The following is a 12,203-nucleotide window of genomic DNA, read 5'->3' as shown; positions in this document are numbered from 1 at the left end:
TAACGAACATGTGATTTAAGTAAAATTCATATTAAATGTTTTAATATTAGTCAAAGTGTAGTCAACGTGTGGCTGAACGACCTTGCTTGCTCTCTGGAACCAGCTGGTGGGAGCGCGCGAAGCTTCGCACCCGTTGAGACGAATCATCCGCAATTTCTCACACTGTCTGTGCGCGAGCGGAGCACGCGGAGCACAGAGGATCAAGTCGGTGGGATGAAGTGATCGAGTCAAGGGGATGATCAAGCAGTGCAGTCGCGTTCACCAACACAAGATATTTTTTTGCGTGTCAGTGCAGTTTTTACAAACCTCTATTTCGTTTATTCAAAGGTTGACAGCGCAACTGTAGCCTAAATTTTATGCTAAAAGTTTGACTGGTAAAAAAAAGGATGATTTCCATATTGCTGTTTTTTCACATGGTGTTGTGGAATCTGGCGTCAACGTAACTGGATAATTGTTATCCTATTTGATAGATATATTGTTTTATCACATTAGGGTGTCAATTTCAACAAACAGGGCATTATTCGCATTTCTCCTAGCGCTCAGGATTGCTTTCATCAGAATTAATGTCGCACTCCAGAATGGACCTCGTCGGGCTATACTTCCTACAGCTTGCGCTCATTGGTGAGTAATTAAATATAGGAAATTGAAACGTTAAAACATTGCACTGGTTTGTATGTCTGCTTGGTATGTCTGCTTGTGCTGAAGTGAGTTTTCAGTAGAACGTGTCAAAACGTAATTGGGTACCAAGAGTTGTTTCTCGTAGTGTGGTGAAGAAACTGTAAGTTTTTTTTGCCCCTGTCCCTCACATCGGCGCGGACACAGGTGCTGCTCCGCACGGTCACCTGGCCGCATCGAGACGGCAGAATAACTCGAGCTGGAGTGTTGCCGACATGCCGCCTTCACATGCTTTAGACAAGTAATAACGATGAGAAATGATATCATTTCGGTTTCCCTGAACACGACTGTCCTGGTTTATGAGCGTGCGCGCAGGGTAATGTCCATTAGGGATAATGCAGATTGTCAGTGTATGTCAACTTGATGACTCCGCGGGGACGTTATGTTCAGATAGCTCATATAATGACTACAGCGATCGAACTGTTTCAGTACCAGTGATGGGTTGTCTTTGTGACCTTATTCAGACTTTCTTACCTGGAAAATAACCACATCTTGCCCGAGTTAATGCATTTCTTAATGTTAAGATGAGAAACAGTGAGTCCGTTTGGTCTTCTGAATGTGAGGTCAATACCTCACGTTCCTTAAATTTCATTAAGAACCGCAACTGCAACTAATTCTGCATCTCTTTATAATTAATCCCTAGATTAATTTAAAAGAGTGGATTGACGCCAAGCAGCAATTTCTTTATCGACTTGCATGTGATCCCATGCTGTTTTATGCATTCTTACAAAATCAAACACCTGTTTAACATAAACAAGTGTGTTTGTCTACAACCTAGTATAGTGAACCAAAGCATACTGTATATTTCCATGCGGCAGGGTCACATTGAGATTCAAACCACTCCACACCCAGTGATCATGACGCTCTGTAATCCTGTTTTTCTCTGATGCTCTGATACTGCTGGAACCAGTTGTCCCTCTTCCCTCCTCTTGCTGCTCCCCTGTTTGCCACTAGTAGTGTGTGTGTGTGTGTGTGTGTGTGTGTGTGTATGCACGCTTGTGCATGTGTGCGTGCGTGTGTATGTGTATGTCAATGTAAATGTTTACCACCCGCCGCGTTATAGCTACACCTCTTGCGTCACTGCTCTCTATAGCTGCCTCTGGAGGCCGCCTACAGAACATCCACACACACACACCACAGCCACCACACACAGTCACACGCTCACACACGCACACACACACACACACGCCACCCACAGACAAACTCATCCAGCCACCCCAGGACTCCTGCCCCTGTTTCAACAGGGTGGAGCTCCGAGGAGCCTGGTCCGTAAGCACCTGTCATGGCAGACGTTAACTACCTGTCACCTGCTCTTCGCTCCACCGGAGGGGGGGGGGGGGGGGGGGCGTGCTGGGGGGGGGGGGGGGGGGCGCAAGCTGACAGTTGGCCATAGTCTTCCTCTGATGTTGTTTTCACCTTGTCAAGGGGACGTCAGCACAGCAGAGTCTCTCTTTAGCGAAGGTCTCATCTTCCTGTCTGTCTGTCAGATATAGCTTGGACGCCATCCAGACTCCGGAACACTCGGTACCCTGACGCAGGTGCGGCAGTGATACCCGGCAACACCCAGAGGATGGCACATTATATAACATCACAGGACAGTGGCTATATAGAGGATGTCTATCACCTCACAGGACAGTGGATATACATCTTGAGGATGTCTATCATATTATATAACATCACAGGGCAGGCTTTACTGTGCTTCAGCTGTGTCTACAGTTTAAACTGGTTAATTGGTCTTATTGTAATTCGATATTTATATGTGTATGTCCATTACAATGTTAGCAGGTCAAAGCAGATGGATTGTTTAGCTGGTCCAAGAATGTAAGTTTATTCAAATGAAACCGACAAGGAGATGGGATTTTCATGTATCTCATGAACATTTAATGACTTCTATCGCCATCCTCTGCATGGTAACCATCACACGCTCAAAAAAGGGAAGGAACTGCAAACCACATGTTTACCGGCTAGCCTTGAATCAAACCATGTCAGATTATGCCCTGATTTCCAGCACTTTATGCATTTATTCAAACAAATTGGCCTTCTACCATGTTTAGTTCCTGCTCACCCTGCCCCTTCACCTGCCTTCTCTCTCTTCCCTGGTACTGCTGTGTGTGTAGCAGGTGTGTGTATGGCAGGTGTGTGTATAGCAGGTGTGTGTATAGCAGGTGTGTGTATGGCAGGTGTGTGTATGGCAGGTGTGTGTATGGCAGGTGTGTGGATAGCAGGTGTGTGTATAGCAGGTGTGTGTATAGCAGGTGTGTGTATGGCAGGTGTGTGTATGGCAGGTGTGTGTATAGCAGGTGTGTGTATAGAAGGTGTGTGTATAGCAGGTGTGTGTGTATAGCAGGTGTGTGTACTTCAGGTGTGTGTATGGCAGGTGATTGTAATACAGGTGTGTGTAGTACTGGTTTGTGTAGTATAGGTGTGTTTAGTACGGATGTGTGTAATACAGGTGTGTGTAGTACAGGTATGTGTAGTACACGTGTGTGTGTTTGTGTAGTATAGGTGTGTTTAGTACGGATGTGTGTAGTACAGGTGTGTGTAGTACAGGTGTGTGTAGTACAGGTGTGTGTAGTACAGGTGTGTGTAGTATAGGTGTGTGTAGTATAGGTGTGTGTAGTACAGGTGTGTGTAGTATAGGTGTGTGTAGTATAGGTGTGTGTGGTATAGGTGTGTGTAGTACAGGTGTGTGTAGTATAGGTGTGTGTAGTACAGGTGTGTGTAGTATAGGTGTGTGTAGTACAGGTGTGTGTAGTATAGGTTTCTTGATGGGTGGATCCTTGGATGATACACTGAGAAGAGGGAGACATCTTTCTAAAGGAAACCACTGGCCTGGTTATCAGTGCAGGTTTAAAGAGCTCCATTCCAGCAGAACACAGTTTCTGTGATGTTTCCTCTGCTGCAATGTGGGTCACCTGTGGCTTCAGGGAAACCAGAGTGAGGGTGTGGGTGAGAGCCCACACAGAACGCAATCCGTCTCTGCTCCTCCAGTCTGTACTTAGCATTTAGGACACGCAATCCACGATGTGGGATTGATCTATTGATTGAGTTTGTCATGTGTCACTTCTTTGAGTGGACTGCCTTGGGTGTCAAGGCCACGTCTGAGACGAGGTAAGAAGCACATCTTGAAAAATGGTACTCTGGAGTTGATTTCAGCAGAGGGGCTCAGATGTCGCTTTGCCCGTCGTCTGGAGGGAAGCTGTTGGCTGAGCGGTGAGGGAGTCGGGCTAGTAATCCGAAGGTTGCCAGTTCGATTCCCGGTAAATGCCAACTGACGTTGTGTCCTTGGGCAAGGCACTTCACCCTACTTGCCTCGGGGGAATGGCCCTGTACTTACTGTAAGTCGCTCTGGATAAGAGCGTCTGCTAAATGACTAAATGTAAATGTAAATGTAATGTAATGTAAGCTGAACCCCAGCAGTCAGGGAACCAGAGGCAGAGTTGACTTCTTCGCACGCCGGCAAACTGGTGACATTTCAGCGCATTGTCCGAGCCAGCTCCCTGGCCTTCACAGCAACGCCTGGTCGCTGCCAGGCCATACGTGGAAAGAGCAGATTGAAGTAATTACCAGGCGAGGCTGGGAGATAGAGAGAGAGTCGGAGGTTGAGGCAGACGAGGAAGCTGGAAGGCAGGACGGAGCCCCAGCATGGACCCTGTGGAGAGGTACACACGAGGGAGCAGGAACCACAGCGGGCCTTTTATGTTAAATCTTGCCATTTCGGTCTTTTGTTAAGAAAAGATTGGGAGCCAATTACCCTGGCTGAGCAGCACGAGAAGGATATGGCATTTAGTTCCACGCGTGTTCCCGAGTCGAAATAAAAGCCTGCAAACGGTCTGCTGTGATTGAATCTCAAAAAGAGAGTAGTCTAAATGCCTCCGATTAAATCTCTGCGCAGAGACTTTTTTTAGTGAGAGACATGTTGAGCACAGACAGACAGGTAGAAAGGATACAGACAGACAGACAGAGAGGATGCACACAGAAAGAGACACAGTCAGATAAGTTTGAAATAGACAGACAGATTTACAGACATACAGGCAGACAGAGAGACAGGCAGACAGGATGCAGACAGACAGGCAGACAGGATGCAGGCAGACAGACAGACAGACAGACAGACAGGATGCAGACAGACAGACAGACAGGATGCAGACAGACAGGCAGACAGGATGCAGACAGACAGACAGGATGCAGGCAGACAGACAGGATGCAGGCAGACAGACAGGCAGACAGGATGCAGACAGACAGGCAGACAGGATGCAGACAGACAGACAGACAGACAGGATGCAGGCAGACAGACAGACAGAAAGACAGGATGCAGACAGACAGACAGGATGCAGGCAGACAGACAGACAGGATGCAGACAGACAGGCAGACAATCTGGTCCATCATGACAACCCAGCACCACACACATCCACCCACCCATCCTGCTATGGGTTCTGGTTCTGGTTCTGGTTCCAGTCCTGGTCCTGGTCTTCTGGTCCTGACGCCCTCTTCCTAGTGGTCAGTGGGTTCTGGTGAGAGTGGACTGCTCACAGATTGCCACAGACCCGGCCTCAGCAGAAACATGGACAATGGGGCTGGCGAGACCTAATTACTTAGCGTCGGTGTTCTGCACGCTACTACAGTCAACATCTCCAGTCACCAGTCCGAGTCCAGATCTGCCTCTCCTCGTTGATCGAGATTCACTCTGTTACGTGCTTCAGAGCACGCAGACAAAACAGTGAGATGTTTAGGATTCCATAAAGAGGATGTTGAAAAGCGTGAAGTAAAAACAATTTGTTAGTGTGTAATTGCGGGGCAGTCTTGGGCCATCTCTGGAAGTCTGCTGCAGCTGATTGAATAAACCCCAGCATCACAGACTCTCTCCTGGGATTGCACAGGCTCTGTTTCCTTTTAATAAGAAATCCATGGAATTTGAAAAAGGTATGAAAGTAAGCACGAAAACGTAGTCAAACCATAACGTCTTTGGCTCATTATTACTATTACTAACATTGCTATATTAAATATGATGTAATAAATTATATATCAGGGTAAGACATACGACCCTGATGTTTCTGCAGGCCTACTTCAGTCCACACCATCAGGAGAACTGTATAGAAACATGAAGCAGCTTGTTTCCGAGTGGAGTGATTCAATAAGCAGAACCAGGTGGAGATTTGAGTGATTCAATAAACAGAACCAGGTGGAGATTTGAGTGATTCAGTTAGCAGAACCAGGTGAAGATTTGAGTGATTCAGTTAGCAGAACCAGGTGAAGATTTGAGTGATTCGGTGAGCAGAACCAGGTGGAGATTTGAGTGACACGATGTTTACTGATATAATTGTTCAAACTTACTTACTGACTCTACAACAATATACATTCATTAATTCAGAAGATAAATAGTGTAGGTAGAAAGCACAGCAGAAAATCAAGGATCAGAAGTGCGTAGTTCTACAGTATTTTGGTGGTCAGAGTCAAGGAACAGTCTGTATTTACTAGCCATGTTCCAAGTTACTAGCTTTACCCTCCCCCTGATAGGCTGTGAGCTCGTACAGCGTACAGTCCCTGTATTACCGCTGTGTTCCTGCTTCTTAATGGATCAACATGGTGTCATTCCTAGATTGGATTTACTCCGCCCTAACCCCCGATTAATTCCTGGACAACATACTGTATTCTATGAGACATTTGCTTGTGAAGGTATACGTATATCTGTTGGTGGGCAGTGGGTTACACTCAACTGGATCTATGCATTTTCATCATGAATATATTTAGTCTCACATGAGAAGCACATATGGCAGGGAGGCGAATTACTGCCAATATCACGGTTATGAAAGGCACGGCGTAGGAAGGTGTCCATGTGGTTCTTCAAGAGGAATCTGGACTGCCACACAGACAATATAGTGGGTTCTGGAGAAGCCTCTTCAGAACTATTTCCAATTTATTTTGGAAATCTTTCAAGCAGTATGTGCAGGTGGAAAGGAGGGCAGAGGAACGGATGAACAACACGGACAAATATTATTCGGGGGTGTGCACCTGTTATAATCCAGTTGGACTTCTGGAGCAGAAGGAGAACGACAGAAGGCACAGACAGACACACGCACAGACACACGCACATACACACGCACATACACACGCATACACACACACATACACACGCATACACACATAGACAGACACACACACACACAATCGCTTTCTATTTTCTTCAAATCGAATTCCAGTTGCCTGTTGCAAAGTCAGTGTGGTCTCAGCCTTCCTCTGTGTTGCCTGCAGTCAAGCTCATTTAATTTGAGAATACTTTTTTTAGACACGCTCCTTCTGGTGGAACAGTGGATATAAGATGTAAAGGCTGTCTGCCTGGAGACTGGGGCCAGGGAAAGATCAAACAACCAAGGGAGGAGGACTGATAGAGAGGAATGGGAAGCAGAAAGAAAGGAGATAGAAAAAGAGCAGGAGTGAAAGAGAAATATTCAGTCAGCGGGTCCGCTCTCATCCCTTAAGTCATCCTCCATCTTTAAAGCCACCATATGTATGTTTAATTAGAAGCTTTAAACTCTGTCCATCTGCCGCCCCCCCCCCCCCCCCCCCCCCCCAGCCTCTGAAGTCTGACCTGGTATTCTATCATTGATTTCCACCACCCTGACCTTTCAGTGTTTAAACAGGTCCACCCATTTTTCACCATGGTCTGGTCCTGCCTGGCCAGGGACTGGACTATGCTCAGGGGCTAGCAGGTACTGTTCTGGGGCTAGCAGGTACTGCTCTGGGGCTAGCAGGTACTATTCTGGGGCTAGCAGGTACTATTCTGGGGCTAGCAGGTACTGCTTCAGGGCTAGCAGGTACTATTCTGGGGCTAGCAGGAACTGTTCTGGGGCTAGCAGATACTGCTCTGGGGCTAGCGGGTACTGTTCTGGGGCTAGCGGGTACTGTTCTGGGGCTAGCAGGTACTGCTCTGTCTCCCTGGACAACCACACACTCCATCAGTTAGAGGCCAAAAGTGGCCGTATAAAAACAAAGTGTTTCCAGCGTCTGGAAGCAGGGCTCTTCTAGGCAGCCAAAAGGCTCAGTGACCTTGCTTGTGATTGGCTACCTGCCAGACCCCAGGGTTAGGTGTTAACCACCTCAGAACAAGATGCTGTGAGGGGAGGTGTTGTGGGGAAAGGATAGCACTGAAAGATCCTAGATTGGTTGGAGTCTGTTGAGCCACACAGAGAGCAGTTACTAGCTTCCTGCAGCCTTCACAGGCTCTACTTACTCCTTTCTCCATCAGCGTTAGGGAGCTAACAGAGTGCACCAGTGGATGGTTCTGAGGTGAACGCAGGCCAGAGACCCAGAGGAGCCCCAGACCTGGAGGGTGCCCCAGTCTGCTGGGGGCAAGACACTGCCACATGGGACAGCTGTGTTAGACGGGGTGGAGGAGGGAGAGAGGGGGCAGAGGGGGCAGAGGGGGTAGAGGAGGCTGGCTTCGTTACAGAGGGAGGAGGAGGGGGGGGAGGAGGAGGAGGGGAGGAGAGGAGGAGAGGTGGAGGAGAGGGAGAAGGCTGAGGAGGGAGAGAGGGAGAAAGTGGAGGAGGGGCTTTAGAGCTCAGTGCTCTGCGAGGTGCAGTGTTAGTATCTGTCACCAGTCAGGTATAGTCTCTGGAACTTCTCCACTCGGTAATAACGCTGGTTACATCCCGCTATCAGCTCAGCTGCTCGGCTGCTAAACGGGGAATTATGCAGAGCTCGACAAAGGGACTGTGACAGGGACGTGACCACAGTGCTCCTCGACGCTGCAGGAGACGAGGCAGCCGGAGACGAGGCAGCCGGAGACGAGGCAGCCGGAGACGAGGCAGCCGGAAGGGGAGATCTGCATACCGCACATGGCAGCAATCTCACACTCATACGCCTGGCCACGCTTTCATCCCCAGCGCTGGCCTTATCGCAGTTGGCTCCTCAATTGCACACAGTTTATTTAACATTTGTTGTTGCGATACATATCTGTCTCTGTAGGTTTCGGCTTGCCTATGCAGAGGGTTGAATCATTACCCTTTCGCAGACGTGGCCAGACGTGTTCATTCACAACCGTCCAAGTGGGTTTATTTGGCACTGTTCGTTGTGTGTTGGTAGGTATTCTCCCTCTCAGAGCTGTGTGTGTGTTTGTGTGTGTGAGTGGGTTTTTTCGGTGTATAAGTGTTGTTGATGTGTTTTGGACTGTGGTGGATGTGTGTGTGTGTGTGTGTGTTCAGTGTATGGTTTGCTGCCCCTATGATCCTGCTGGTATATAGCCTTGATCCCTGTTGTGCTTTTTCTGAAGATAAATCTGTCCGTGTTCCTTGTCTGACAGTAAACCCTTCAACAGCAGTCGTGTCACAACCTTCTCTGCACTGATCCCTGTTCCACCATTAGGACCTGTAGTGATGGGCCAACACGTTCAGCTACACTGAGCTTCCCCTCTCCTCCCTTCCCCCGTCCCTCCCTCCCTCCCTCCTCTCCCTCTTCCCCTCTCCTCCCTCCCCCCTCCTCTCTCCCCCTCCCTCTCTTCTATCCCTTCCTCACAGACATTGCCTGTCTGGTCTACTGTCGCAGGCTTGTTAGCTGTGTCTGTGCGGCTTGTTACCAAGGCCAGTGATCCATGCATGCCATCCCATGGAGGGAGGAGGGATAGAGAGACAGACAGACATGAGAGATGGAGGGTAGAGGAGGGGTATAGAGAAACTGAGGGGTAATAGAGAAAGGAGGGATAGAAAAACAGAGAGAGGAGGGAGGGATAGAGAGAGGAGGGATAGAGAGGGCTAGTCTGTGGCCTAGCATGCCTCGCATGCTTCATGATGATACCTGCCTTCCTTCTGGTGGAAAGGTTTACTTATATTGTTTATGCGACTTGAGTGTTTAGGTCACATAGGAATACGATTTAAACTTGAGACTTGTTCCTAGTTCCTGAGTAACCTATTCCTGAGGTACTTCCTGGTTCCTGGATGGGCCATACTCAGCTGGTCTCTTTAGACTTGGCTGCTCTGGGTCGGGATAATCCTGTAATTGCCTCCTTATGGAATCGGTTAGTTAGCGATTTTTACTCCACAAAACACTAAACAACAACAATGTACCAGGGGATGAGAAGACTTTGTATATCTGACCCTCTGGGAAATCTTCAAAAGATCAACACCATTAATTACTAATGCTTGATTCCGTTCAATGTTAAATTCAATGCTATCAGCCTATTGTAGAGTAGAGTTAATGGACCACAGATGTGGGAACATTCAAGGTTAGACTGCATGTTAAAACCAGCCCTGAGCTTCCTCTCTCTACATACAGTAGACGCTTCCTCACTAAACTCTCCTGAGGTCCTCCCGAAATAGAAAACCCATTCTGTCATTTATTTATTCATGTTCTATTTTCTTGCTTACTGTATTTCCATTCTGCCGGGCTGACAGGGCTCGGCGTGGCGTCTTCCTCCCCGCTCTCTAACAAGCCCCGAGCTCCCGGAGCGCCACGCGCACGGCTCGCCATGGCGCCCCTCTGACGTAGATCTCCCTGACGTAGAGCCGTCCGACATCGACCTGTCCGACAGAGATATGTCGGACGTAGATCCGAGGTCGATCTCTCCAACAGAGATGTGTCGAGATCGCTCGAACAGATCTGTGTGTAGATCTGTCCGACATTGATCTGTCTGGGTAAAGATTTGGCTCGTAACACAGCTTAATCACCAGCTCGAGATGTTGGGTAGTGCGCCTCCCTTTTCGCTCCTCCCACCTTCCTCCCCCTTTCCTTCCTGGTTGTCACCTGGCAGGCTCTCCTCCAGGCTCACCGGAGATCAGTGTGAGGAGAGGAAGGTTGGGGTCACACGGTGTGAGCAGAGCGGGAGGAGAGGGAAGAAAGGGAAGTGTGCTAAAGGATGCAGTGAGAAAGCGAGTGTGAAGAGGTACACGCTCCAGCGTGTGTCTGCGCCCAGAGGGCTGTCCCCCTCCTGCTGTCTACACTGTCCCGTCCCGGGGAAACACGCCCCCCCCCCCCCCCCCAAAATGGGCGCGGCACGAAGAGAGATGGGGACACGGAGGGGGGATATGAGAGGGCGGTTGAAAGGTTCAGAGGGGACGGACTGCGTACGTGTGAGAAAGACGGACAGACGAGAGAGAGAAAGTGAAGGGAGAGGAAGAGAGAGTGATCAAGAAAAAAGGAAGACAGAGACTGAACGTGGAGAGAAAAAGAGAGGGAACGGGTTCGAGGGGGGAGGGTAATTAGTCATTTCCCAGCTACAGCTTCTGTTGAGCTGTGAGCACTATTTAGGAGTCCTCTCCTGATCACTGATTTTGTATCATGGCTGCTCCCCCAAACCTGCTCACGGCACAGTCTCACCAGCTCACTCTTGATTGGTGGAGGTTTCAGCCTGCTCGGATTGGTCCTCACCTGGCCAGGGCAAACTCTGTTCTGCAGGGTGCGCTTGCGTAGATTCCGCAAAATGGGCCATGAAGTTGGGGTTGAAAGTCATGGGTGTGTCTGGAGGAGGAGCAACACAATAGAGCAGCGCTGCTCCTCCTTCAAACACGCCGCTACAGAGACAGTCATTTATTTCCAAAACCACAATTCGAATGAAAGCCATCGATCAATCAAGCAAGAACCCTGTTTTTTAATGAGCAATCAGCCATGTAAATGGAAAGGGTTTCCAGGTTGTTTGCGACACAATAGGTTAACTCACTCACGTCTATTGTATTGGCTCAACACAGGATTCTTTTAAAATACAACATTTGAAACTAACCAGAGTCAAGCTGTGGACAGGTGGATGATGGACCTGGCTCACCATGCCACACTGTAGTCTCCCTCTTCAATGCTGTCAACTTCCCCAGTTGTAATGGAAAGAATATTTGGCTGCATGAAAATGCCTTTCTGATTCGGAATTTCAACTTTGGCAAACGTCCATCTCTGCATAGTTAACCTACTGACATCTTTTCACACAACCCCGCATTTTGAACTTCTGGACAACTGATTGATTATAGCCACTAGCCATTTCCTCAATTCTGCAGTTATTCCAACCACAATGGAGGACTTCCGGAGTAATTGAGTGAAAAAGATACCAAATTACTGTAATTTTGCAAGTGCTGCCCCTGAACCTCAGCTGGTGCCTCAGAACCTTTGTGGTTCCTTGTTCACTTCCGAGGTCTGTTGGTCCTCTTTGTCTCTCTTTGTCTCTCTCTGTGTGTCTCTGGGCTGTAACCAGCTGTTTCTCTGCCTTTAGTCGTTCTAACAGAAAAAACATCCTACTTTGTGTGTTTTCATGTGAAGAGCTGCAGAGCTGTACAGAGCTCACTAAGTGATGGCAGAGCTCTGTAGAAGCTGTCAGCGTCATCAGTCACATCCTCAACCTAGCCTCCCGTGGCTCCTCTCCCGCGGCTCCTCTCCCGCTCGCCTACCTATCTCCTCTTTCTTTCTAGAGCTTTCTAGACTCCCCCCTTTGTTACTGCAGACACAACAACCTCTCCTGAACACGACGGCTTGCTGTTTCAAGCGAGGGGTGGGTGGGGGGTTGGGGTCTTGGAGGGTAGGGAAGGAGGCCAGGGTTGGAGTGTGTGTGTGTGTGG

At 48.7% G+C, this 12,203-nt stretch overlaps 1 protein-coding gene across 1 annotated transcript in view; it reads left to right on the top strand.

Moving 5' to 3' along the window:
• Window positions 1-563: 563 nt before the first annotated feature.
• Window positions 564-12,203, top strand: part of gfra4a (GDNF family receptor alpha 4a) — a 54,664-nt gene continuing 43,024 nt past the window's right edge. The window contains exon 1 of the mRNA XM_067243447.1: window positions 564-621. Coding sequence (XP_067099548.1) covers window positions 564-621 — 58 coding nt within the window. The remainder of the gene's footprint in view (window positions 622-12,203) is intronic.

The sequence above is a fragment of the Osmerus mordax genome, chromosome 9, assembly GCF_038355195.1.
Source record: "Osmerus mordax isolate fOsmMor3 chromosome 9, fOsmMor3.pri, whole genome shotgun sequence".
Lineage (NCBI taxonomy): Eukaryota > Metazoa > Chordata > Actinopteri > Osmeriformes > Osmeridae > Osmerus > Osmerus mordax.
The sequence above is the reverse complement of the archived record's forward strand: the minus strand, read 5'-3'. Positions and strand labels throughout refer to the sequence as shown.